General features: G+C 37.4%; 3 protein-coding genes across 11 annotated transcripts in view; 2 read left to right on the top strand and 1 right to left on the bottom strand.

Annotated features, from left to right (window-relative positions):
- On the top strand, positions 1-9919 carry cish (cytokine inducible SH2-containing protein). Of its 2 annotated transcripts, XM_062049694.1 has the most exons (4): positions 1-658; positions 2204-2370; positions 2441-2748; positions 9834-9919. In XM_062049694.1, exons 1-4 carry the CDS (start codon positions 639-641, stop codon positions 9906-9908), a joined length of 570 nt encoding a protein of 189 aa, XP_061905678.1. In that variant the 5' UTR covers positions 1-638; the 3' UTR covers positions 9909-9919. The 2 variants fall into 2 exon arrangements, with proteins under 2 accessions (XP_061905678.1, XP_061905670.1); XM_062049686.1 differs by lacking the exon at positions 9834-9919 and having other exon boundaries at positions 3-658; positions 2441-3194.
- On the bottom strand, positions 1758-18078 carry hemk1 (HemK methyltransferase family member 1). Of its 2 annotated transcripts, XM_062049665.1 has the most exons (11): positions 17859-18078; positions 14090-14263; positions 13936-14027; positions 11781-11874; positions 11375-11503; positions 10051-10115; positions 9940-9989; positions 6683-6788; positions 4482-4577; positions 4291-4401; positions 1758-4137 (listed from the first exon to the last, which is right to left on the bottom strand). In XM_062049665.1, exons 1-11 carry the CDS (start codon positions 17913-17915, stop codon positions 4077-4079), a joined length of 1035 nt encoding a protein of 344 aa, XP_061905649.1. In that variant the 5' UTR covers positions 17916-18078; the 3' UTR covers positions 1758-4076. The 2 variants fall into 2 exon arrangements, with proteins under 2 accessions (XP_061905649.1, XP_061905657.1); XM_062049673.1 differs by lacking the exon at positions 1758-4137 and having other exon boundaries at positions 4470-4577.
- nprl2 (NPR2 like, GATOR1 complex subunit) overlaps positions 12787-27215 on the top strand; it is a 29714-nt gene continuing 15285 nt past the window's right edge. The window contains exons 1-4 of one of the 7 annotated variants that reach the window (XM_062049615.1): positions 12787-13017; positions 19081-19225; positions 20611-20702; positions 20786-20954. In XM_062049615.1, the coding sequence (XP_061905599.1) occupies positions 19154-19225; positions 20611-20702; positions 20786-20954 (333 nt within the window). In that variant the 5' untranslated portion in view covers positions 12787-13017; positions 19081-19153. Of the gene's footprint in view, positions 13028-18035; positions 18286-18648; positions 18879-19080; positions 19226-20610; positions 20703-20785; positions 20955-27215 lie in introns of those variants that run through there. The other 6 variants (XM_062049620.1, XM_062049607.1, XM_062049637.1 and 3 more) reach the window with 6 other exon arrangements.

Genomic DNA, 27215 nt, shown 5'->3' with positions numbered 1-27215 from the left:
CGCGAGTTTCTCGGGAGCGCGCGCCGCTTCAGCGAAGGCAGCAGCTGAGCGCGGCACCGAAGGACTCGCACTAAACACGAAAACCTGACAAGAACCGCGGGATTATTGCGCGAATCTGACATCACGCGTGGGCCTTTTCCCTGTCGATTGTTCCAGAGAGAATGCGACAACGGAGGACGCGCGCGCGCGCACGCACACACAACGAGTTGTGGACTGTGCGGCGTCGATGACGTCACAGCCGCCGGTGCGTTCTGAGAATAGACTTCTAGGAAATGAGCCTTTTTAAAAGAAGCCTTTCCTCTTTCATTCGCACATTCGAGACACACTCCAACCGCACACTTTTCTCTCCTTTTTTTTGTGCGGACACATTTCTCCTTCAACTCAAGAACGCGGACATATTTTCATTGTTGTCTTTTTGTTGGCCGTAATTTATTTTCTTCCATCCATCCATCCATTTTTTTTTTTACCGCTTGTCCCTTTATGTTCACAATTACGTCGAAGTTTGACTTTTTCCACAGGACTTATTTTTTTTGACAAAGTCTTCTTTTTTTATATATACAAAGAAGTAAACCGACTGGATGAAACTCAGTGGATAGAATAAATAGTAAAGTATATACAATAGTATACACTGTAATAGTATGATTCTCTGTGTACCAGGGTGAGTACATTCTCTTTGTTCACCTTCTAACCTGATGCTTTTGTGTTATATACATAACAACTGTGATGATTTTGCACCCCCTTAGAAAGTATCTTATGAAATGTATATGTTGGACCATTACAATCAACTCAATTTATTAGACTCTGACTAATTGTAAGATCTAAAACAAATAATCAGTGTAAAGATAAGCAATAATTAGTGTGGATAATGAATGAGCTACTTATATATTAGCTTGGTACTGTTTGTATTATGAATGACACTTTTGCATAAGTGTCATTAAAAAAGGCACAAAGCCTCTCAAAGCTGAACTCTCGCGCATACACGACGTCAGATTGAAGTTCCATAAAAGTCAGTATTGTCACATTTAAACATGTAAATACGACATGACCTTGCTTTTTAGAGGTTAAATAGTTAAATGAACTATTTTTGTTATATGAAAATTAACTATTGATTTTACAGTATTATTGTATTTTTAATTTATATAGTAAAACAAAACTATTGAATTTACTAGTAGTATTGTATTATTTTGATAACAGAGTAAATAAGCTACTGAATTTACAACTCGATTATTGTATTTTTTACAATGATAAAGTATATAAACAATTAAGTTTAATAGCAGGATAATCATATTATTTTTAAATTATAAAGTAAACAATTTATTAATAATAACTTTTAGGGTTATTATATTTTTTTTATAAAGTAAACACACAGGTTTTTTTATTTTTTATTTATAATGTACCGGTAAATAAACTATTGAATTTACAAGTTGGGCTCTGTTTTTTTAAAAATATAAGGTAAATAAACTCTTGAATTTACCAGAAGTATTATTGTATTTTGTTACAACAACAGGATAAACTATTAAATTTACTGGGAGGATTATTGTATTATTATTTTTTAATTAGAAAGTAAATTAACTATTGAATTTACCAGTAGTATTATTGTATTTTGTTACAACAGAATAAACTATTACATTTACTTGTAGGATTACTATATTTTTGTCATAAAGCAATCAGACTATTGAATTTACCTATTGTATTTTGTTACAACAACAAAATAAACTATTAAATTTACTTGTAGGATTACTGTATTTTTGTCATAAAGCAATCACACTATTGAATTTACTATAGTATTACCTATTGTATTTACTGTAGTATGATTACTGTGTAAATTCAATAAACTATTGAATTTAATAGTATTAATGGCTGTAATTTCCAGTAGCATGACTGCAAGTTTGTTATAAAGCAAATAAACTACTCAATGTACTACTATTAATGATTGTATTTACCAGTGGTGTTACTGTACATTATTTAAATCAAATAAACTATTACATTTTATTATTAATCATCGAATTCACTTGGATTACTGTATTCGTGTTGTTCTAAATAAACTATGATGTTGACATATTGGCCTTGTAAAAAGTATTGTTCCTTACTGTATTATACAGTAAGTAGCTGGTATGTGGATTCCTGGGTAGTAAATCAAGTCTGTTGTGAGGATTCCTTGTCTTTGTTTATTCCATTTCAACAAAATTGTCTTGTTTTCCAGTCCCCGAGCTCTTTTGCCCGCGGCTCCATCTACTGAGGCGCCCCAGAGGGGCATGCGGGCGGGCACAGGCGCAGCGATGCCTTGTCTTCAGAGCAGCTCGCCGCTGTGGGACCCCACCAAAGACTTGCGTGCGATTGCGAGCAACTTTTGCTATCTGGAAACGTCAGGTATGAAGTACTGTTTACATGTCAGTTTTGCGACTGAAAGTAACACTGATGTCTGTGTATGTGTTTGCAGGATGGTACTGGGGGGGTATAAGTGCAGCTCAGGCCCACGATGCACTTCAAGGGGCCTCGGAGGGGGCTTTTTTGGTACGGGACAGCAGCCACCCTCTATACATGCTTACACTGTCGGTCAAGACAGCGCGGGGTCCCACCAGCATACGCATCCAGTACAGCTGCACTCAGTTCTTGCTGGACTGCAGCTCCCCGGCCAGACCGAGCCTGTCGTCCTTCCCCAACGTGCCCAGCCTGGTGCAGCACTACATGGGCTCAGAAAGGAGACCGGAAGACGGGCGGGCGGCGGAGCAGCAGGCTCTCTCTAAGGTGAGCGTCCAAGATGAGGCGTCGTCGTCGTCGTCATCGTCGTCGGTAGTGCTGAAATTAAAGCAGGCCGTGTACAAGCCCCAGAGCCTGCCGTCCCTGCAGCACCTCACTCGCCTGGTCATCAACAGGCACTCAGACCACTGCGCCCAGCTACCACTCCCTCGGCCCCTCCTGCGCTTCTTACAGGAATATCCCTTCAAGGTGTGACAAACGGGTTATTTTCCTAAACCTGGGAATGACAATGCTGCTCTGGAACTTGGCGGAGGAGGACGTCAAAAAAGGTTGGACACAGGGTTATTATTTTTATGTAACACTTCACTTTATATCCTCCTCTGTGAGTGAGTGTGTCACATTTGGACTGGATTGCATTAGTTGTACATACAGTGGTTCTATTTACACACCGTTGCCATTTTATTTTTCTCAGTAAATGATTTTTCTACCTTTTACACGTGTAGGCTTTTTTTTCTTCTTTGGCCCTTCTGACACGTCTTCCAAGCAGTTGTTTTTGTTTTTAAGATTAAGATTAAAGATTAAAGTACCAATGATTGTCACACACACACTAGATGTGGTGAAATTTGTCCTCTGCATTTGTCCCATCCCCTTGGGGAGCAGTGGGCAGCAGCGGCGCCGCGCCCGGGAATCCAGCAGGATTGCACTACTCCTTCGGCACAGAACTTTACACGAGGGGTGGAGCATGAGCCATTACATTTGGCAAAAGATCAGGAAATTTCCCAACCTTTTTTGTTTTCGTGGAAAAGTATCGTTTTACATTTTAGGTAACGACGCTAAAGGTGTTGATTCAAATTTGTATTGTTCCCTTAATTAAAATAGTCTGTGGCCTTTGAGTTTCCATAGTGAGATTGTGTGAGGCTGTAAAGGCCACAATCTGCGTGCATGTGTGTGTGTTCAACAACACACACATGCACGCACACAGGGCCTGCATCTGAGTCAGCTTGAGTGGACGGGCAAAGGGGAGGAACGTTCAGCAGCCGATTCACAGAACTACAAAATGCTTCCTGGGAGGAGGGTGCGATTCTGAGAGGGAGTGTTCTAAGAAAAGCCTTGGTAATTACCTTCAGCTTTGAGCCGCTTCTGTGCCATGACACACACATTTTTTGTGCTATTGAAACACAGGACACGCAAAAAAAATAAAAAAATACACAAAATGAGCGATTTAAAGGATTTGTGCTCCAAAAAAACAAGTGAGAATGTGGAACGATGGAAGCGGTGGCGCTAGTAAGCGTGTTTAACGGCTTACGCAGGGGTGGAGACGGGGGATCAGGCTATGGCCACCTGGACGAAAGCCAGCGTAATAGGATCTGACTTTCTCAATCCAGGTCCAGTGTGTGGACATTGGACTTCTTTCTCTGAAGGATGCAAAATCGGGGCCTAGGAATGAAAAAATAAATGAGTGTCATCTTTTCTGAGTTTGGACGCACAAAGCACGAATGTACCAGCTCGAATTTTGAAATGAAATTACAGATGATGAAATCTAATAGACAAGCCATGGGCTTGCAATATGAACTTTGGTGTGGACGGGACCTGCTGCTGATGTCGTGATGCGTCTCCACCAAATGCAGCTGCTTCACGTTGGTCTCCACCCACTGCCCAATGATCCCGGGGTGCCTTGGCTCCACCTCCAAGTAAACATGGCTGTTGAAGAAAAACAAAATGGCATATCAATTAACCTGAACTCTTATGATATTATTGCTGGAACATGCCCGTCATTTCACCCGTCGTCTGCCAGAATGTGTGGAGCCAGAGTCAGAATCTTCTGGATTACTTTCAAGCCGTCCTTGCCTCCGTCCAAAGCGGCGTGGTCCTCAAACCTGGCAAAGGAGTCGACATTCTTATTCATTTTTTTTTCATATATAAATATAAGAGCTGTCAAAGTTAACACGGTAATAACGTTAATTTCCCTTAACAACGCTGTGGAATACAATGGTCGCCCAAAACAGTCGCATGCCTCGACTGTCGTGAAGACTGAGGAGGCACCCTATCAACACGCGAACCCAGGCAATTTTTTTATTGCTATTTATTGTAGGTTTCTTTTTAAAGTGAGCCAGTGTCAAAAGTGGTAAGCATTTGTAAGACAGTATTGTATGTTTGTTTGTATGAGAGATAGTGTGTGTGTTTGCTGCATGATATATTGTCCCACAAACTATTGCAGATAAATGGTATCACTGTCAGCATTATTTATTAAGCACTAATGTAATCATATAGTATGTAATAACGATAATATAATAAAAGTAATTAATTTCAAAAGCAATAAATTGATTTCTCATTAGTTTTTTTTATCATTTTAATTGGAAGATCAGGAACTTTTTTTATTTTCATTAATTTAATCATCCTAAATATGTAAACAAACAAACAAAATTAACACTAAATCTCTGTTGGTTAAATATTGAACTTCTTAAATAGCAGTTTGTCCTCTGTTGGAAAAATTGGGTAGTGTGGCTTATTTTGTTCTTTTTTGCAATCATTTTTTTACCAATTTGACCAATGCGATCATCCGTGCAGAAGGGCTCAAGTTGTTCATTCGGTTTGAACCTGAAATATTCCCAGACAGGACTTTTGGCTTTGCAATCGTTTTTCCTCCTTAATTTTGTTACCTCGCGGTTCAACAAAGATTTGCATAGCGCAGACAAATTTTCTATTCTCATGATTAGGGATGGGTACTGAATCTGGTACTTGTTTGGCCACAACCAAATCCCGCCGGTCCTACCGGGCACCGATTCAAGTAAAATCCACGGTACCTGGGTTGTGCGTGACATCCTGCCTGGTTGCTGACTCTTCGCACTTTGGCCCTTGGCGATCACTCCAGCAGCACTGAGAACGGACTCAGCCAAACTACCTATATGTAATGTTGTCATTTCCAATGTCAACAAAGCAATTGACTAAAAAAATGCTCCAACATAAGTTAAGTAAGGCTCCACTTTTCCAAAAATGCATTAGCTTGTTGCTAATATACACTGGCTTTGCTACTGACAAGCTACTGGGTAGCATTAGTGATTTTACATGGCAATTTCAACCCCTCCAAATTTGTTAATGAAAACTACAACTAAGATGCATGTTACAGTCAAACAGCTAATGGGTAATGAGTACAATATTTACAGTATTAACACTTTTTAGGGCACAAAAAAAAGACTAAACTGCAAAGACTGAACTGACCAGCCAACACACCATAATCTATACACTAGTGCCAACTAACATCTTGGACTTGCAACTGTAATTGAGACTCAGAAATGTGATAATAAAACAATATATAGCAACTGCAAAGCAAATATCAAAATCAGCTCATTTTTAAATGTTGCACAAAAAATTATTTTAGTATATATTTATTAATACACACAAAAGTACCGTTGAGTACCAGTATTGATTCCCAGGTACGGTATTGGTGCACGTAGCCTAAGGTTCAAATGTAAACGGTATCCTGTTGATACTGTTAAAAACTTGAAAATGATCTGTCAAAGGTACACTTATTAAAGATAAAGATGAACCATGATTAATTACTCAGTTTTGCTTTTGTTTATTCATTGTGTACTATTGACTTTGTTTTGATCAAACAATTGTATGGAATCACAATTTATCTTGCCTTTTGCCTGAGTGCAGCTGAGATAGGCTCCAGCTTATATATTGTGTTGATATCGTTACACTGTCAATAGCCCTCGCTATACATAAAAATGTACAGTAAATACATGGGATTGGTGTTGAAATCAGCAACATAAAACCTTGATGGAACATCCTTAATTTATGTAGAAAAAAAGAAAGGGGGCATTTAATGTTCAAGGTCGCCAAGCCTTGTTTGCTGTGTCTCACTGAGCGTAAATATTTTGACACAGCTCTTTAACTGGATCAATTAGATACTGGTGGCTACTTCCTTTGTGCACAAATATTTTACACAATGTTATCAATTTCTGCACTTATTTTTTACCTAAAAATTTCCGGTTCCAGTGATGACAAATCCTCCGTGAAGAGATAAGGAGGGTTGCTGACTAATGCAGTCACGTTACGGCACAGCTTCAACACAGTGTCAGCATCTGGCAAGACACAAAAACATCAATTCCCTAGTATGTTTTTGAATCTACAGTACAGTACAGTAATATCTACAGCAGGGGTCACCAACCTTTTTGAAACCAAGGGCTACTTCTTGGGTACTGATTAATGCGAAGGGCTACCAGTTAGATACACACTTAAATAAATTGCCAGAAGTAGCCAATTTGCTCAATTTACCTTTAACTCTGTTATTATTAATAATTAATGATATTTATCTTTGTGGAAACACTGATCATCTTAATGATTTCTCACAATAAATATATATAGAAACAGATAAATATCAATATGCAACACTTTATTTTTATATTTTCTCTAAGTGCACATTTTTCAAATTGAACATTTTCAAATGATCACTTCTAAGACAGTCTTGTGAAATCACAATATCCCATTTTAACTAGCTAGCCACTAACATTTTTTAACAAATCATGAATTACTTTGCACCATGTTTGTACAAATAATAACTCATGTAAAATACAAAAGTAAACTCTCAAATTTTTAAATCATGTCACACTTTGAACTGGACACCAAATCTGTTATCTGTTTCTTTGTCAGTTAGTGGGAAGCCTGGCATTGCATGCTGTTAACTAGTGTGTTGTACTCTGGTGTGTAACTTGACACTGCAACTCTGAGTGAGTCTTGCAGATGTGCATCAGTGAGGCGTGTTCTGTGTTTGTTCTTGATGAAGTTCATGTCAGAAAAGGCTGATTCACAAAGATAAGATTTTTCCTCATTGTTTGCGGAACCTTCTTAATCTTTTGGACATATTTTCACAGCAATCTGGCCTTAAGCTTAATTATGATAAATGTAAAATGTTAAGGATCGGAAATCTAAAGAGAACGTCCTTTCGAATGGAATGCAAAGTGCCTGTTTTGTGGACAGATGGACCAGTTAACATACTTGGTGTTGTTGTCCCAGAAAATCTGGAAGATCTAGGCTCAGTAAATTATGATAATCGACTAAGAAAGCAGGACAAAATTATGCAATTATGGAAAGGGAAATCCCTAACCTTGTATGGTAAAATGTTTATTGCCAACTCGTTAATTATTCCTCAATTTATTTATTTGTTTTTGTCATTACCAGCTCCATCACAAAACTTGTTTAAGATTTATGAGCGGAGGGTCTTCGATTTTGTCTGGAACGGCAAACCAGAAAAGATTAAAAGAAAGGTTTTGTACAAAGAGTATGAATATGGGGGCCTGAAACTTCTCAACCTTGAAGCTATGTGTCTGTCTTTAAAAGCATCAATCGTTCCAAAGATGTATTTAAACATTGAGTGGTACACAAATGTCCTGTTGGACAAAAAACATGTACTGTATCAAAAGAAATTGTATCCTTTTTTACAAGTGATCCCCTCCCAGAGAGTCTGCTGGGAAACATGGCGGGGTTCATAAAGGAAACAATCCACTCATAGTGGTGTTTTCAATTTTATGTGCCAGAAAAAAGAGACGATATTTTGCAGCAGTTAATATGGATGAACTCTAATATTGTAATAGATGGAAAGCCTTTCTTTTGGAAAAATATGTTTGAAAGAGGAATCATTTTTGTCAATGATATTATCAATGAGAATGGTAAAATTATGAAGTATGATGAATTTAGAGCTATGTATGGTGATGCTTGCTCAAGCTTTTCATTTTATCAACTAACTGGAGTAATTGGGAAAAGATGGAAACAAATAATTAATTATGGAACTACTAAATTATTAGTTTGTAAACCTCTAATAAGAAATTCTAGTTGGCAAAAAGGAACTAAAATAAATAGAAAAATATATAATTTTTATTTAATAAAGAAATCTTTGAAGGCTGCCTCATACAACACAAATGGAAAATGGGAGGACTTTTTTGACTGCCCGTTGCCATGGGATGCCATATTCAAACTAATCTATAAAACCACTATCGATGTGCAAAATCGTTATTTTCAAATTAAAATTATTTATAACTTCTTACCCACAGGGAACATGTTAAAATTATGGAATATGACAGAGTCAGATGATTGCCGATTTTGTTGTCAGGAACCTGAATCCACCCTGCATTTGTTTTGGTATTGTCATATTGTGTCTTTGTTTTGGGTGGAAGTTGAAAAAATGTGTTTAAGGATTGGTTTGTTTATGAAGCTTAATGTGGTTTCTGTTATTTTAGGAGAGTTCATTGACAATCATGATTTAGTCAATTTAATTATAGTACTCGGTAAAATGTTTATTTTTAAGGCCAAAAACAGATATTCACTTAGTATTACTTTCTTTAAAACATTGATTCAGTATTTTCTAACTTTAGAAAGTTACATGGTTGAAAACGATAATGATGCCAAAAAACATTTAAAAAAAAGATGAGAAGTCCTCAAAGGCTTATTTTGAAAGTATAATTATGTTTATAGATTATATGATATCTGTTGTTGTGTTCCCTAATTTGAGTGACCTGGACATAATCTGGACTGTACATAAATGCTTATTTTGAAAATGTAATTTTGTTTATAAATTATATGCAATCTGTTGTGTTCCCTAATTTTTTTCTGTGTACATGAATGAAGGTGTGTGTTGCTGAGTCCTACTTGGACATTATCTGGACTGGGCCTGGTTTAAAAAACCCTTTAAACAAATCTAATTTCATTGACAACCTGGTCTGTTGAAGATAAGGCCCTTTTTTTAAAAATAAAATAAAATAAGATAAATAAATAAAAAACATTTTCTTGGATAAAAAAGAAAGTAAAACAATATAAAAATAATTACATAAAAAATAGTAATTAATGAAAATGTTAATGGACCAGCAGCCTATACAATCATGTGTGCTTCAGGGACTGTGTCCCTTGCAGATGTGTTGTCTATGTTGTGGGAACCAGAATATTGGTAGCAGAAAGAAATAACCCCCTTTGTGTGAGTGGGTGTGGATGAGTGTGCATGGGGGAGGTTGTTTGGGTTGATGCACTGATTGAAAGTGTATCTTGTGTTTTTTCTATGTAGATTTAATTTTAAAAAAATAAAAATAAAAAAAAAAAAATAATAATAATAATTTTTTTTTTTTAATTTTTTTTTTTAGAACAGGCCCGCGGGCGACTCATCTGGTCCTTACGGGCGACCTGGTGCCCGCGGGCACCGCGTTGGTGACCCCTGATCTACAGTATGGTATTGTTGCATTTACTTACCTTCCATGACATCCACATGATAAACCTTTAATCTATCCTGAAGTCCCAGCCTGTTGAGGAAATCCGTCATTCTGAGTAGATTTATTTTGAAATGATTGAAGTTTGCATTACCTTGATGCATTTTCTTTTGTCAGTTCCACGGCATCCAGACTTTGATCTAGTGCGATGGCTGTAAGCTAGAGAGAGAAGTAAGTAAACACACATAATTGGCATGATTGTGTTATTGTGCATCAAAGGAGAACTGCATCTCACTGAGATATTTCAAAGATCTACTGAGAAAAATATAAATATTAACAAGCAGAGATGTCCGATAATGGCTTTTTTGCCAATATCCGATATTGTCCAACTCTTAATTACAGATTAATTAATTCTGATTAAAATGTTTAATCGTTGTCCAACCCTAATATATGTCCGATAATGGCTTTTTTGCCGATATCCGATATTCCGATATTGTCCAACTCTTAATTACAGATTCCGATATCAACCGATACCGATATATACAGTCGTGGAATTAACACATTATTATGCCTAATTTTGTTGTGATGCCCCGCTGGATGCATTAAACAATGTAACAAGGTTTTCCAAAATAAATAAACTCAAGTTATGGAAAAAAATGCCAACATGGCACTGCCATATTTATTATTGAAGTCACAAAGTGCATTATTTTTTTTAACATGCCTCAAAACAGCAGCTTGGAATTTGGGACATGCTCTGAGAGAGCATGCGGAGGTTGTGGCGGGGGGCGGGGGGGGGGGGCTCTATATTGTAGTGTCCCGGAAGAGTTAGTGCTGCAAGGGGTTCTGGGTATTTGTTCTGTTGTGTTTATGTTGTGTTTATGTTGTGTTACGGTGCGGATGTTCTCCCGAAATGTGTTTTTCATTCTTGTTTGGTGTGGGGTCACAGTGTGGCGCATATTTGTAACAGTGTTAAAGTTGTTTGTACGGACACCCTCAGTGTGACCTGTATGGCTGTTGACCAAGTATGCCTTGCATTCACTTGTGTGTGTGAAAAGCCGTAGGTATTATGTGATTGGACCGGCACGCAAAGGCAGTGCTTTTAAGGCTTATTGGCGCTCTGTACTTCTCCCTACGGCCGTGTACCACTACGTACAGCGGCGTATTAAAAAGTCATACATTTTACTTTTTGAAACAGATACCGATAATTTTGGATATTACATTTTAAAGCATTTATCGGCCGATAATATTGGGCTATCTCTATTAACAAGGATGGGCATAGTAATCGAATAATTGATGGTTAATAATTTGGTTGATTGTGTGCAATTGAGTCGAAAGGAGGTGCACCACTTAGTTGCAACCAGCAGGTGCTGTAGATTCAATCTCCCTATTTCACTGATAGGGAAACGGTAGTTCCGAAAATTCAAGTTGATTCTCCCATCCCATCTAAGTATGTGTAGCATTATGTGTGAAGAAGTGACCTGAGGCAGGCTCTTGAGCAGGCTGAGAGAAATGGCCCCAGAGCCGCATCCCACTTCCAAACATGTAGGTGAGCCTCGTCTGCCGTCGTTTTTCCTCTGCAGATCCTTCAGTACCAGTTCTACCAACTCCTGCGACACACAGCACACCACTTAATGCACGCCGGTGCTGTTTCACAAAAGAAACCAGCAGCTCAACCTGTTGGTGTGTGTGTGTGAGGTCATGGTTTTGTTTACTATAGACACCAACATTAAATGACACATGTTGGAGCAAGAGAAAAGGTCACCAGAGAGCTTTTGTAATCTGCCGATAACTAATGTTGCACCTGAAGCAAGTAACACCGCATTGCTTACTGGAGTCAATCAAACAGCACACCAATGCGCACACTTGTAGAGTGTCCTTTCTAACCTCTGTTTCTGGTCGTGGGATGAACACAGGAGGCTTCATCTTCAGTGTCAGATCTCTGAAGTCCCACTCCTCAATCACATATTGCACAGGCATGCTGGAACACATACACACATTACTGCAAGGTTCTCGGACCAAAAGAGAAACATTAAAAAGTCCCCTAATGTGCAAACGTGGTGGCTTTTTAGTCAGAATCAGAAATACTTTAATAATCCCCGAGGGGAAATTAACATTTTCAGCACCTGTTTCAGTAATGCTGTAACAGTAACTTGTGGGTTTTAAGAATAGACAGAGAGGAAAAGTATTGCGGAAAGTGATTATGACTGGTTAATTTATCTTCTTTTGACTTATTTTTTGCTTAAATTCATTCTTGTTTCTGGTTATTGTTTTTATATTGATATTATCTTGATTTTGTATGCACTTTATGTCATATATTATTCATTGTGGTACTTTTTCGTCACTTAGAATATTGTTTGTCTTTGCTACACTAATGTGTATATGGTAGGCCATTGTTTTTTGGGGGGGGTTTTTTGCAAAAAATATATATATATTTTTATATTGCTCTTTTTTATCTTTGGTGTGAACATTATTATGTAAACTCCAAGTTATTGTATTTTTGTTTTTTGTTGTTGCTATTTTTGTATTACAACATTTTATTATTGATCATGTTGTACTGCATTGTAATCTTTTGTTTTGTGATTGTGTGATGTTTTTTGCCTGGACCCCAGGAAGAATAGTCTCTACTGCGGTGTAGACTAATGAGGGTCCTTAATAAACTAAACTAAACATGTATTTATTACAATTTTGGACTCATGTTTGTTATTTTTCCTGTTTTGTATCACCTTCCTGTCCAGCTTGCGCTCTTACTTGTTTTTTTCCATTTCCTGTTTGCTTCCATATGCCTCTAGTCTGAGCACTGGTTCCCTCACCTGTTCCTGATTGACAATCAGGGGACACACATGTCCCAGTTTGTCAATCAGGATATTTCTTATGCCCAGCATCTTCAGATGGTTGGCACTGGTTCATTGATTCTGTTTGCTGCATGTTGCTAGATGTATGTATGCAAATTATTGTGCGATCTTATCTGTGTTAGCGATGCTCTCTGCCCTGCTGTATTCACCAGCGGTCCACCACTTCGACCATGCTGGTCTCCTTTGGTTGTCTTTGCCTATCGTCTCTGCATCTTGGAGTTACGTTGGCATGCTCAAACGTAACAATTTGCTCCAAATGAGATAAAAATGTATGTGAAGGTGAGTGTAAATATTGTCTGTCTATCTGTGTTGGCCCTGTGATGAGGTGGCGACTTGTCCAGGGTGTACCCTGCCTTCCGCCCGATTGTAGCTGAGATAGGCTCCAGCACCCCTCGCACCCCAAAAGGGACAAGCGGTAGAAAATGGATGGATGGATGGATTTCTCTCACTTATTTGCTCTACTTTTAAAAGGCGCTCAAATGCTCGCTTTTCAAGTTGAAGTTGACTCGCATCAATTACACAATAGCAATTATTGGAGAAGCATATGATCTGTCGGAGACAAACAGCGCATTAGCGTGTCCCTGTAGGGCTTATTAAAAAACATTTTGAAACGGTCTAAATGCTAGCATTATGGCTAACTCTTCTGCTGTTCTACACTGTAAATCACCAAAAATGATTCCCGGGCGCAGCCACCGCTGCTGCTCACTGCTCCCCTCACCTCCCAGGGGGTAATTAAGGGTGATGGGTCAAATGCAGAGAATCATTTCGCCACACCTAGTGTGTGTGTGACAATCATGGGTACTTTAACTTAACTTTAACTGTCGTCTGCTGGGGAGTTCACACCTTCAAAGTGAATAAGCTAATACGTAGGTCTAATTCTGTAATTAGCATGACCTGGACTCTGGTGATATTTGCACAGAGAACATCTTAGACTTAGACTTGACTTAGACAAACTTTAATGATCCACAAGGGAAATTGTTCAACACAGTAGCTCAGGTACAATGATTCTGGACAAACTGCTGGCCATCATTGATGATGCCAGAACAGCTGTTGTTACTATTGTTTTGTATGCTCCATACAATGTTGCTGCTATTGGAACCTTAATTTCCCTGAGAACATACACCCAGGGCATCGATAAAGTATGTTCGAATGCATCACAATAGTCAAAAAATAGTATAACATTGAACCTGGAAAGGCGCCTCTTGCAGAGCGTCCATATTTGCTCTGTTTCCTCTTGAGTGAGAAAGGCGGACAATCGCTCCGGATCAACACTTTGAATCTGAGCGACAGAAGATTAAAGTCAAATCAAATCGTAGGGAATAAAGCACCTTTATGACTCACAGTTTTAGCCCCGAGCACATGAGCGATGATGTAGTGGCTGGAGAGGTCAGGTTCTGTCATACTTTTGACCTCAAAGCGTCTCCTCCAAAAGTCTGCAGCCTGTCTTGCGGTCATCCTGGCTGCAGGAGATGTCTCGGTACTGCATGGACGCACTGCACAGGCACCCCACAGTTCCTAAAAGTATTAGGTTAGAGCAGGGATCGGCAACCCAAAATGTTGAAAGAGCCAAACATGACCAAAAATACAAAAAAGTAATCTGTCTGGAGCCGCAAAAACTTTAAATACTTATGTAAGTGTTATAAGGAATTAGGCAACCCATGTAAGTGTCTATATTAGCTATATTAGCCTACTATCAAAATGACTATGTGTCGCAGGCTAACGCAAATCTTCGTTGAAAGAAATGTTGAAATGTAATATTTATTCTACACATTTTTACAACATTGGAAAACATTAGTAAAACTTCTCAGAAGGTGAGATAACTCCTGGAAATTACTGTCTTAGAATGGCCAAAGGTATTGATGTGTGTGTCCAAGTTAAAGGAAACGGCAGGCCGTCTTCTTCTAATGGATTTATTACAATCTTTGCAAGCTGGCTAACGTTTGCTGTGGTCTGGTACAACATGGCACACAAACAACTATCAGAAATGCAGCTAATATTACATACAGATAATGTGTCATTAGACGTGCACATAAAAATTAACATAAGTAAAGGAAATTAAATTAGCTCAAATATACACTACCGTTCAAAAGTTTTGGGTCACATTGAAATAATGGAGGTGTAGTTGGAGCAATATTCTTAGACCTCCGCAAGGCATTCGATACAGTCAGTCACCCCACGTTACTTACAAAATTAACATCTTTTAAACTGTCAACAGATACTCTGGCCTTTATTATGTCATATCTATCTGGTCGGACCCAATGTGTCCGTATTGATAACACAACATCCAGTTTCACTGCTACTGATATTGGCCTGCCACAAGGCTCTAATATCGGCCCTCTTCTTTTCTCCATGTATATAAACGACCTGCCATCTGTATGTGACGATGTAAATATCCAGATGTATGCAGATGACACGGTTATTTATACTTGGGGAAAGGACGCTGAAACGGTTGCCAGAAAACTTACAGCAGCCATGGAGAAGGTGGCAAGATGGCTACATGACTCTTGTCTTACATTAAACATTAAGAAAACTGCAACAATGTATTTTGTAAACAAATATAAAATTTCATCCTTTCCAAATATAACGGTTAATAAGGAAATAATACATAATGTTAGTGAATATCGTTACCTGGGTGTCATTTTAGAGCCAACACTTGGCTTTAAAAAACATATCAAACAGATGTGCCAGAGTCTTAAATACAACATAAAAACGTTCAAATGTATCAGGAATTCATTAACACTGGAGGCAGCTCAAACTTATTTTAATGCAATGATTATGTCTCGTTTTTATTATTGTATAACATGTTGGTCGCAGGCAAGCAAAATGACACTGAGGCCATTGGAAACTTTGCAGAAACAATCCCTCAAAATCCTTGACCGAAAACCACAACACCACCATCACTGTTTAGTTCTCCAAAAATATAGATTGTTAAATTTAGCTAACATTCAAAGATTAGCATCAATACGAATGGCCCATCGAATCCTAAATAACACTGCACCAGCGCCACTTAAGCACTTTGTCCAGTTTACATCTGCTGTGACAACTACAAACACACGAGCCTCCACCAGGGGGCAGTGTAGCGTACCCAGATGTAAAACCTCTTTTGCACAATCAGCCTTTTCATATAAAGCCATAAAGGAATGGAACGACCTCACAACAAACTTGAAAAGTCTAACAGATTACTCTTCATTCACAATTGAAGTTAAAAGGTGGCTTTGGAGCAATCAAAGCTGCTCACACGGTCACTAAGGTGGGCATTATGTTTGACACATCAACCTAATGTGTATTATATTTATCCATGAGAGCATTTTTATTGTAAATTGTGAGGTGTGGCTGTTAAAATCATGGTTGTTTTTACAAATGATGACAGATGTGAACAAAAGCATGTATTGTCTTTGTGTGATGATGTAAATGAGGTGTGGTTGTATTGTATATTAAGTATGTGTACATGAAAGGGCATTTTATGACTTTTCTTAATTTAAAAACATGCTACAGTATGTTTTTATTGTCATAATTTTATTGCATGAGTTTTGTATCCCTTTAATTTAGGTGGCCAGGGACTGCAGATGGAAATTAGCTATTTAGCTATAATCTGGTACAGAACATATCTGTCTTTGAGCTTAATGTTTCTGTGCATTGTCCCTTCAAATAAAGACTAAACTAAACTAAACTAAATGTCCTTATTTTTGAAGGAAAGGCACTGTACTTTTCAATGAAGATAAATTTAAACTAGTCTTAACTTTAAAGAAATACACTCTATACATTGCTAATGTGGTAAATGACTATTCTAGCTGCAAATGTCTGGTTTTTGGTGCAATATCTACATAGGTGTATAGAGGCCCAATTCCAGCAACTATCACTCCAGTGTTCTAATGGTACAATGTGTTTGCTCATTGGCTCAGAAGGCTAATTGATGATTAGAAAACCCTTGTGCAATCATGTTCACACATCTGAAAACAGTTTAGCTCGTTACAGAAGCTACAAAACTGACCTTCCTTTGAGCAGATTGAGTTTCTGGAGCATCACATTTGTGGGGTCAATTAAACGCTCAAAATGGCAAGAAAAAGAGAACTTTCTTCAGAAACTCGACAGTCTATTCTTGTTCTTAGAAATGAAGGCTATTCCACAAAATTGTTTGGGTGACCCCAAACTTTTGAACTGTAGTGTACCTACAAAGGAGGCATAATGATGCAATATGTACATACAGCTAGCCTAAATAGCATGTTAGCATCGATTAACTTGCAGTCATGCACTGACAGAATATGCCTGATTAGCACTCCATAACAAGTCAATAATATCAACAAAGCTGTCCTTTTTGCATTCACCCACAGTATAAAAGGTTTGGTGGACAAAATGAGACAAAGAAGGAGTGGCATAAAACACGTTTTTCTGTGGCAGCGTCGGAGAAAGTAATACATGTAAACAAACTGTTGAGTCACAGTCCACACAACGGTGAGTTCAAGGGCCGCTGAAATTAGTAGGACAAAACGGCGCTCGCCAAATACTCTCATCAGTGAAGCATAAACACAAACATACTAAAAAGTGGGCTTTCTAACAATTAGGATGGTTGGTGTCGTGTTTGTCCTCCTACAGAGACTATATTACAACAAAAAATATATTTTTCACCCCATTTTTTCCCCATTTCTATACATTTTTGGGAAAAGCTCCATGGAGCCACCAGGGCGCCGCTCAAGAGCCGCATGTGGCTCTAGAGCCGAGGGTTGCTGACCCCCGCCTTAAAATATGTCTAATTCATAACTATTTGACAACCGTCATTGGTGCAAACTCATTTGCATATGGTAATTTTTGTCATTGGGTGATGCAGTAGGGTTGTACTGTACACAAATGTAATGACAACTGTGTAATACTGAAAGGTGTTTTGTAAATGGACTTTTGACACGAAAGGTAAAAAGTTTACATAACTGTTAATTGTGATAATTGTTAACTATTAGTGACAATAAAGCGTCACTAATAAGTTATTAGGCGTGTTCGTCAAACATTAGTAAGCGAGTAACATATAACTAAGCACATGATTACTGCTAATTAATAATATTATTAATTATTCATTAATAATAACACAGCTTTCTGACGTGGGTCAAATGAGACTTACCTTAAAACTCCTTCCCACTAAAAAAGTATTTACTGCACTCACTGTCTTCCTCCACATTTTTGCAGTCGCTGCAGTTTAAAGGAAACACATTTAAGCGTTTTTATACGTATTCAAGTTCATTTTAACGCCCATCGTTGAGATTATTCGACATATTCGGCGTTGGCAGGAAGTAGTGTTGCAGCTTTTTAGACGCAGCGACAATTTTCTCCAACCTCTACAAGTGACGTCACTTGCAGTTGTGCGCAACGGCCGCGCAAAATTGACTCTGTTGAGGAGAGTTGCGTTTGGGAACGATAAAGAAAGAGGTGTTTTGCTAATTTACAATTTGCTCTCACTAATTGTATGAAGTTCGAACAACCGTGAAACAACCACGGACGGTTCCGAAATGTAATGGAAAGTACAAACCCAAATAGCAGTTGTGTCACGAGTGGGTTTGTTATTCAAGTCAAATGTAGATGTAGCTAACACAACCCCGAGTAGCCATTAAGCGCATCAGGGTTGTTTTCCAGCAAGGCGTGTGTGATTGCAAAACGGAAAGTAAATGTAAAATAACATACAAATACTCTGTGTGATCATTTTGGGTTTTTATGTCACTCCAAAACAATTGCAAATGTTTCAGTAGTTTGTTGTTTTAGTTTTGGAAAAGCGAGACGCTAAAATAAGAAGAAAGGTGTAGGTCATCTGAGACAGTTTGGAGGTCCATACATCCGTCCATTTATTACCGCTTGTGCCGTTCGGAGTCGTTTAATATATTTAAAATGTCATGGTTGTACACGATACACATATTTTTGAAGCATATAAATGTTTAGATTATTAAGATACCGTTTTTTATGACAATGTTTGAATATATGTGGGTTGATTCCATGGCGGAACCATGTTCGTGCGTGTTCTGTTGTGGGGCAGTAATGATTGGTGCACTATGTGCCACAGAGAAATAAGTCACTCTCAAGTTGCCTGTGGAACCAAAACAAGCTCGATTTACTCCTGTAGTGCGCATGCGGCCAATGAGGGAACATGAAGGCAATTATTTTTGTACTCTTGAGATGCTATTTGAAGATACTATGTTTAACGTCAATAAGTGTGTGCTATACATAGTAGAGTAATATTATTTACTCAAGTACACTTTCTATTAGAGTTGTGAATATGTTGTTTATATTTTCTACGAGAATTACATTGTTATTTCCCATTTTAATCATATTTTGTATTTGTACACACTTGACAGCAATGATTCACCCCAAAGGAAGACCTCTGGAGAGAGTAACTAAAGGCATAAAAGTGGAAGCTCAGTGAAAAGCATGGACACTCGACTAGAATGCATCTTCTTTAGCGAGTTTCACCCTACATTGGGTCCCAAAATAACATATCAGGTAAGTGAAATGTTTCTGGTGTTTTGTGTACAGAAAAATTAAAGGATGTACAAAACTCAAAACCAATGAAGTTGGCACGTTGTATAAAATCGTAAGTAAAAACATTATACAATTATTTGTAAATCCTTTTCAACCTATATTCAATTGAATAGACTGCAAAGACAAGATTTTAACATTTTAACTGAACATTCGAACTGGAAAACCTTATTTTTGGCAAATATTAGATCATTTGGAATTTGATGCCTGCACATGTTTCAAAAAAGCTGGTACAAGTGGCAAAAAAGACTGACAAAGTTGCGGAACACTCATCAAACACTTATTTAGAACATCCCAGAGGTGAACAGGCTAATTGGGAACAGGTGGGAGTCATGAGTGGGTATAAAAGCAGCTTCCGTGAAATGCTCGGTCATTCACAAACAAGGATGGGGCGAGGGTCACCACTTTGTAAACAAATGCGTGAGCAAATTGTCGAACAGTTTAAGGACAACATTTCTCAACGAGCTATTGTAAGGAATTTAGGGATTTCACCTTAAATTTTCAAAAATTGGTCTCCTCAGTTCCCAAACGTTTACTGAGTGTTGTTAAAAGGAAAGGCCATGTAACACAGTGGTAAAAGTGCCCCTGTGCCAACTTTTTTGCAATGTGTTGCTGCCATTCAATTTTAAGTTAATGATTGTTTGCAAAAAAAAAAAGTTTCTCAGTTCGAACATTCATTATCTTGTCTTTGCAGTGTATTCAATTAAATATATGTTGTCACCCCAAAACAATTGCAAATGTTTCAGTAGGATTTGCAAATCATTGTATTCTGTTTTTAGTTACATATTACACAACGTGCCAACTTCACTGGTTGTATGCATAAAGATACTAAAATGTAGGTTAATAAATGCTAAACTATCTGAACAAAACCTACAAGCTCTTAGTGCTGTGTTATAGCTGACCAAATAAATTAGTGTAATATTTAACCTACCCCCTTGAAATATTAAATTTGTTATTCATCTTTACAAATATAATTATTGCGCCACCTAAAACCTTTTTAAAGTGCTTCAGAAAACTCAAAAGTGTATTTGTACATGTTCATGATGGCAGGATGCATGGAATCAACATACATATATAGTATACCATATACAGGCCATTTTTGGTTTTCAGGTGCCATTTTCGGGGGGGATTTAGGCCGGTTACATTTTTTCTTTGTTTTTGTGCCTAATGTTCTTATCTGTTCTGTTTATTTTGTTTTTAGAATGTGTCGCAGGCCGCAAATGTTTGTACACCCCTGACATAAGGATTGCAGCTTTTGACAAAAAGAAATGAAAAATGACATTCATTGCTCTCATTTGAGGTGGAGATGCACCCTCATGTTCATGATTTCTGATTGTGTCCTCTTGCAGGTCCCAGAGGAATACATTTCAAGGGAGCTCTTTGACACAGTTCAGGTTTATATTATTACCAAACCAGAGCTGCAGAACAAATTAATAACAGTGTATGAAACTTCAATACAATTTGATCACGTTGATTAGTTTGACATTGTTATGCAACCTAACATCCTATTTGTTACTTTTGTAGCACTGCGATGGGCAAGAAGTTAATCGGGTGTCCAGTTTGCATAGAACATAAAAAGTACAGCCGCAACGCCCTCCTCTTCAACCTGGGCTTTGTTTGTGATGCGCAAGCCAACACCTGTGTCTTGGAGCCAATTGTCAAGAAGCTCTCTGGCTATCTCACAACTCTGGAGGTACAATTGTTCATATCATTTCATTTTCCTATGGAACCTTAAAAGTGGAACACTTAAAAAAAAAAATCTTAAAAGTCAGTTTCAAAGTCGAACACTGTATGACAGCAACGTTACGCAACATCTGACGCCCAGTAGGCAATAGGGGTGTAATGATTACTGGTATAATAATAAACTGTGTAAAATTCTAGACTCTTAGTATTACTGTTTAGAATTGTGATGATCATAAAACGGTGATTGATTACAACATATTTAAAAACTCACGGTTATATTGTAGATACCACTGTATTGCGGTTTCAAAATCTCCACAATAATGCTGTGACGTGTGACTGTAGCAAGCGAAAATTCTGTTAGTAGAGCTGCACGATTAATTGAAATCGGATCGGCATCAAAGTTTTAATTAGTGCAGTAAAAAAACGCAGGAAGGTGAGGGGTTTTTTTTCTTCGCCATTGACATCCATGTTCGCCAATCAGAATTGTTTAGCCTCGCGTTTGTTCATCTCTCGCTTCAAACAGGAAGAAAGACGTCTTACTTTGTGCAACGCTCTCAACACCTGAGCGTGTTTATTGAACAGTGGAATTAACTAAACAGAGTGACCCTTCTTAATCATTCACAATCTTTGTCTCAGCGCCTTCCGCCAACACACTCACAGTACAGAGAACCTCTAGACTCGCCAATGAGAAGTGTCGCAAAGTAACACAAATTTGGAGGAAAAACATAAGATTACAAAGCCAAATGTCACGTTGTGGTAAGATTTCAGCTTCAAATCGGATGGGCAATATGAGCCCATCAACACGGATGAATGAGCGAAAATGCCGGCATGATCACGTGACAGTAATAAAGAAAAAGACAACATTTGACCTCATTTTTCCAACTGGGAAAAAAATGCACTTTAAGATGTTTAATATCTATTTAGGACCATTTTTGCTGACAGAAATTAGTCCATTTGATAATTTTGTTTCTTTATTTCTTTAGAATAACAAAAGTATTCACCTTCCAATCACCTTACAATGGTAAGCAATTCTATAGTAGACAAATAAAAGTTTATATCCTTTTAAATGGTTCCCTGCATTATTATTATATATTATGATTACATTACATTATAAACACTGTATAGTTTTTATCGATAATTTTTTCAGTTAAGGAGCATGATGTAGACAAAAGCTCATTGACAGTCTAAAAGTAACATGTCTTCCTTCACTTGTTATTTTTGCAGTTTTATGCATTTACAGATATGAAATATAAAAAATCTCATATCTAACCGGAATTTTGGAGAGAAAAATGGCTATTATCTTTTTTCACCATATTGTGGACCTCTACTGGTGAGTGTAGTTTTTCCTGGCGCTTTTGTGTTAGCCAATATGAAAATAAACTACATTTCCCAAAATGTTCTGTACAGCGCAGTAAGGAGCGCAGTACTGGCAAAGTGGGGCCGTGGAACGGCGTAAGGAGGAAAAGAAGAGGAAGCATGTAGAAGTGGGTTTATAGTAGATAAGAGTAGTTTTTTTCTGACATTTTCTGAAAATTTCATCAAAATTTGTCCATAATATTTTTAATTATGTTGTTAACAAACAAACAGACCCATGCAAAAATATAACCTCTTTGGCGGAAACAATAAAGTCTGCGTATTGCAAAGCAAAGTGTGCCACTTTTTTCCCCGAGCGTTTCCAAGCCAACACAGAGGGAAAGCGCCCGGAGGTAGCACAGACACTGCACACCGCAGGGAATACGAGTAATATGAGAGGCTACTTGATAAACCATCATCCGGAAAATATATTTGAAGCCAGTGAGGCTAAACATAAATTTTTGAGGTATTTACATTACTGCATTTGAATTCAAATTGTTTAACTTTTCTTAAAATCAGCATTTTCAAAACTGATTTTAATATTCAATTAAATATAGGTTTAAAAGGATTTGCAAATCATTGTATTCTGTTTTTATTTACGATTTACACAACGTGCCAACTTCACTGGTTTTGTTTTTTTGTATTTTTTTCTAGGTAGCTGACAAAAGATTCTTGAGCGTTTTAAAAATTTTGATATAAATGTTACATTCTTGAGTGATTACCATTTATGTTTAATTTTGTTAAATTCTACAAAAGAATATTTAATTCTTAAATTTATTTGAAAAAAAGTATTTTTTTTTTCTATGCTATGTGCCTCTTAAGACCTCATTGTTGGTGTGTAAGGACATATTAGCTCTAAACTAATTACAATTCATTCTAATCTACCTTATAAGAATCAATAAGAGAACCGTTAAAAGAACCCATTTGTTAAGCAGAATCAAAAGTGGAATCAAAATCGGAAAAATCTTACCAATTCCCATCCCAAGGTGATGTGATGTTAAACAGTTTTCTGAACGACTTTTTAGGATGCGCCGTGGTAAGGCAGATCTTAATTACGTGGCTCCACTTCGACAGCGTCTTCTCCCTGTCATAATTGTTGTAGTTGTTAGCGCTTCCATAGCGAGGCTACTGACAGATTAAGATTGAATAGGCTACTTTGCAGCTGGGATAGGCTCCAGCACCCCTGAGAGGGACAATAGGCTACAGCACCCCCTTGACCCCTGAGAGGGACGAGCGGTAGGAAATGAATAGATAGATGGATAGATACGCTACTTTGCATTAGAAATGGCAACAGTGAGGAATGAATGCCCCACAACAAAAGGATAGAAAAATAAAGAAGCTTATTGACTACAGTGTGGGCTACAATGGCAGACATGTGAAAATGTTTGGGACTTTTGCATAGCCGAAATGCACATCAACAGTTACCAATAGGTAAGAAAAGTTAGTTTAGCATAATAGGTTGAAACAAAACGACAGATAATGCCTCCTAATAGGTGCCATTTTGGGGTCCATATACACACACATCATAATAATACCCGTAAGACATGCACCTGGGAATAGGTTGATTGGCAATACTAAATTGGCCCAAGTGTGTGAATGTGAGTGTGAATGTTGTCTATCTGTGTAGGGAAAAGCGGTCCAAAATGGATTGGTGGATAGATGTTGAAGCACAGCTGACTACGGTAGCCGTAATGCTCCGACAATCCATTAAGCAGTGCGAGTTTGTACTAATGGTACTAAAATATTCTGACAGATTTTTGAGCGCCATGTGTGATGTTCTGTATTCTCAATGAAACATCAAAGGTTTAGTCTTACCGGTGCTTGCTAGAGTCATTTATTGAAAAGGTTTCATTCAACCTGCAGTCCACATGTATTTCTCAGTCGTGTATAAAGAGAGTTTGGCCAACTTGGTTTCAGGCGATCTCCTCAATGATTGGTCAAAAAGCACTCACTACAAGACTACAGGACTCTGGTATCGCTTATGTGTGACTGCCATCTATTGGTCACACTTATCATTACACCATGTACCATTTAAAATTGGTTCGAGGTCCACACAAGAAATTATTCATACACAAGGCACACCAAGTTATAAGATGCACTGTCGATTTTTAGGAAAATGAAAGGATTTTAAGTGCGCCTTTTCGTCCGAAAAATACGGTACTCAATTACAGAAGGTTTAGCGAAGGCTTCGAAGGTCAAGACATTGTCATGCAGCGACATTAATGCTATTAACTTGTACAACACGTTATGTACAACATTTTAGAAGTATTTATTCAGGTAGAAATATTGCATATTACATTATCAAACATCTTTGACAATGAAACCATGATTGTAACAATCCAGATTTTGCTCAAACTGGTACCAAACATGGAAGTGTAGCCCCTCTCTAATGTAAGTTCTCCTACAGCAGAAATTTTAACTCTCCAAAGCACTGCTTATAAATGTATTTTACTGTCGATAAGTGTGTTTATGTCCATTTTGTGTTGAGCTGTTTAAAAGAGGCATACAAATAATAAACATGTCATTAAAGCTAACTAAATGTCCAGTCATAGTTTTAAAAACCTGAAAATGATATGTCTCTGGTACACTTATTAATAGGGTTATGTATCATTATAATTTTATCAATACTATACCCTCAATATTCCTTATTAATACCGGTATTTATCAGTACTGTTATCTGTACTATATGTAATTGATTTAGAGAAATCAATTACATTTGATTTGTTGTAGTTGTTAGAGCTTCCATAGCGAGTCTACTGACCGATTAAGATTGAATATACTACTTTGCAGCTGGGACCCCGAGAGGGACAATAGGCTACAGCTGGGGGTGTACCCATTAGGCTACACTCCTATATGAGCAAAGGTACATCCAATTATATCAATTATTAATTACATATCTATGATATTAATATAATTGACTAATAAATTAAGATGTTAAAAAATGCATTTTTTTTTTTACAATTTTTATTGGCACAAGATTAACAAGGTTAACATCATGTAACATCTCACAGCAGGGAAGTCTTATCAATACCTGCTTTTTAAGTCTTTAATAAGTCAAATATGTTTGCAGTGCAAGGTGCAATGCAGTTATGTCATCATCTTGTAAACACCACACAGGTCTATCACTGTGTTTCTATTCGTTACAATTAAGCGGAAGATGGATGGATGGACAATTACACTGAGCTGGAAATAATATATATTTAGGCAGAGCACAGATCTTTTACATGGTACTGTCGATCATATAATGCAGGGGTCCCCAAACTAAAAACATTTGGGGACCAAAAATCCCCAAAATCCGGCCCGCGGAAAGTCCCAAGTTTTTTTAATTATAATTTTTTAAAATCTGTCCTTTCTAATCCATTTTCTAGCCGCTCAGGCAAATCATATTGTCTAAAAATGCATTTTCCCATCGATAACGTGAAATCATTGGGCTTGGAATATATATATATATATATATATATATATATATATATATATATATATATATATATATATATATATATATATATATATATATATATATATATATATATATATATATATATATATATATGTATACAGTACATATATACATATATATGTATACATGTGTATATATGTATATATATATATAAATATATATACACATATATATACATACTATATTCATGTATGTATGTATATATATATATATATATATATATATATATATATATATATATATATATATATATACAGGTAAAAGCCAGTAAATTAGAATATTTTGAAAAACTTGATTTATTTCAGTAATTGCATTCAAAAGGTGTAACTTGTACATTATATTTATTCATTGCACACAGACTGATGCATTCAAATGTTTATTTCATTTAATTTTGATGATTTGAAGTGGCAACAAATGAAAATCCAAAATTCCGTGTGTCACAAAATTGCGTTGACCCTGGATCTCAGGAAACAGAGTGGACCGACACCAGCAGATGACATGGCACCCCAAACCATCACTGATGGTGGAAACTTTACACTAGACTTCAGGCAACGTGGATCCTGTGCCTCTCCTGTCTTCCTCCAGACTCTGGGACCTCGATTTCCAAAGGAAATGCAAAATTTGCTTTCGTCAGAAAACATGACTTTGGACCACTAAGCAGCAGTCCAGCTCTTTTTTCCAGGGTCAACGCAGCCGTCTGCCAGCAAGTTTTAGAGCACTTCATGCTTCCTGCTGCTGACCTGCTCTATGGAGATGGAGATTTCAAGTTCCAACAGGACTTGGCGCCTGCACACAGCGCAAAATCTACCCGTGCCTGGTTTACGGACCATGGTATTTCTGTTCTAAATTGGCCCGCCGACTCCCCTGACCTTAGCCCCATAGAAAATCTGTGGGGTATTGTGAAAAGGAAGATGCAGAATGCCAGACCCAAAAACGCAGAAGAGTTGAAGGCCACTATCAGAGCAACCTGGGCTCTCATAACACCTGAGCAGTGCCAGAAACTCATCGACTCCATGCCACGCCGCATTAACGCAGTAATTGAGGCAAAAGGAGCTCCAACCAAGTATTGAGTATTGTACATGCTCATATTTTTCATTTTCATACTTTTCAGTTGGCCAACATTTCTAAAAATCCCTTTTTTGTATTAGCCTTAAGTAATATTCTAATTTTGTGACACACGGAATTTTGGATTTTCATTTGTTGCCACTTCAAATCATCAAAATTAAATGAAATAAACATTTGAATGCATCAGTCTGTGTGCAATGAATAAATATAATGTACAAGTTACACCTTTTGAATGCAATTACTGAAATAAATCAAGTTTTTCAAAATATTCTAATTTACTGGCTTTTACCTGTGTGTGTATATATATATATATATATATACAGCCCAGCCCCCGGCCAAATTTTTTTAATCCAATGCGGCCCCCGATTCAAAAAGTTTGGGGACCCCTGATAT

Source organism: Entelurus aequoreus, linkage group LG01 (genome assembly GCF_033978785.1).
Source record: "Entelurus aequoreus isolate RoL-2023_Sb linkage group LG01, RoL_Eaeq_v1.1, whole genome shotgun sequence".
Classification (NCBI taxonomy): domain Eukaryota; kingdom Metazoa; phylum Chordata; class Actinopteri; order Syngnathiformes; family Syngnathidae; genus Entelurus; species Entelurus aequoreus.
The sequence above is the reverse complement of the archived record's forward strand: the minus strand, read 5'-3'. Positions and strand labels throughout refer to the sequence as shown.

What these genes read in the sequence shown, in the direction of transcription:
- cish (XM_062049686.1), top strand. Translation starts at nt 639, where the DNA reads ATGATTCTCTGTGTACCAGG. An exon ending in ATGATTCTCTGTGTACCAGG is followed by an intron (nt 659 to 2,203) that starts GTGAGTACATTC and finishes CTTGTTTTCCAG; the next exon opens with TCCCCGAGCTCTTTTGCCCG. An exon ending in TTGCTATCTGGAAACGTCAG is followed by an intron (nt 2,371 to 2,440) that starts GTATGAAGTACT and finishes ATGTGTTTGCAG; the next exon opens with GATGGTACTGGGGGGGTATA.
- hemk1 (XM_062049665.1), bottom strand. Translation starts at nt 17,915, where the DNA reads ATGTGGAGGAAGACAGTGAGTGCAGTAAATACTTTTTTAGTGGGAAGG. An exon ending in TGCTCAAGAGCCTGCCTCAG is followed by an intron (nt 10,116 to 11,374) that starts GTCACTTCTTCA and finishes TTCTCTCTCTAG; the next exon opens with CTTACAGCCATCGCACTAGA. An exon ending in CATCACGACATCAGCAGCAG is followed by an intron (nt 4,138 to 4,290) that starts GTCCCGTCCACA and finishes TTTCATTCCTAG; the next exon opens with GCCCCGATTTTGCATCCTTC.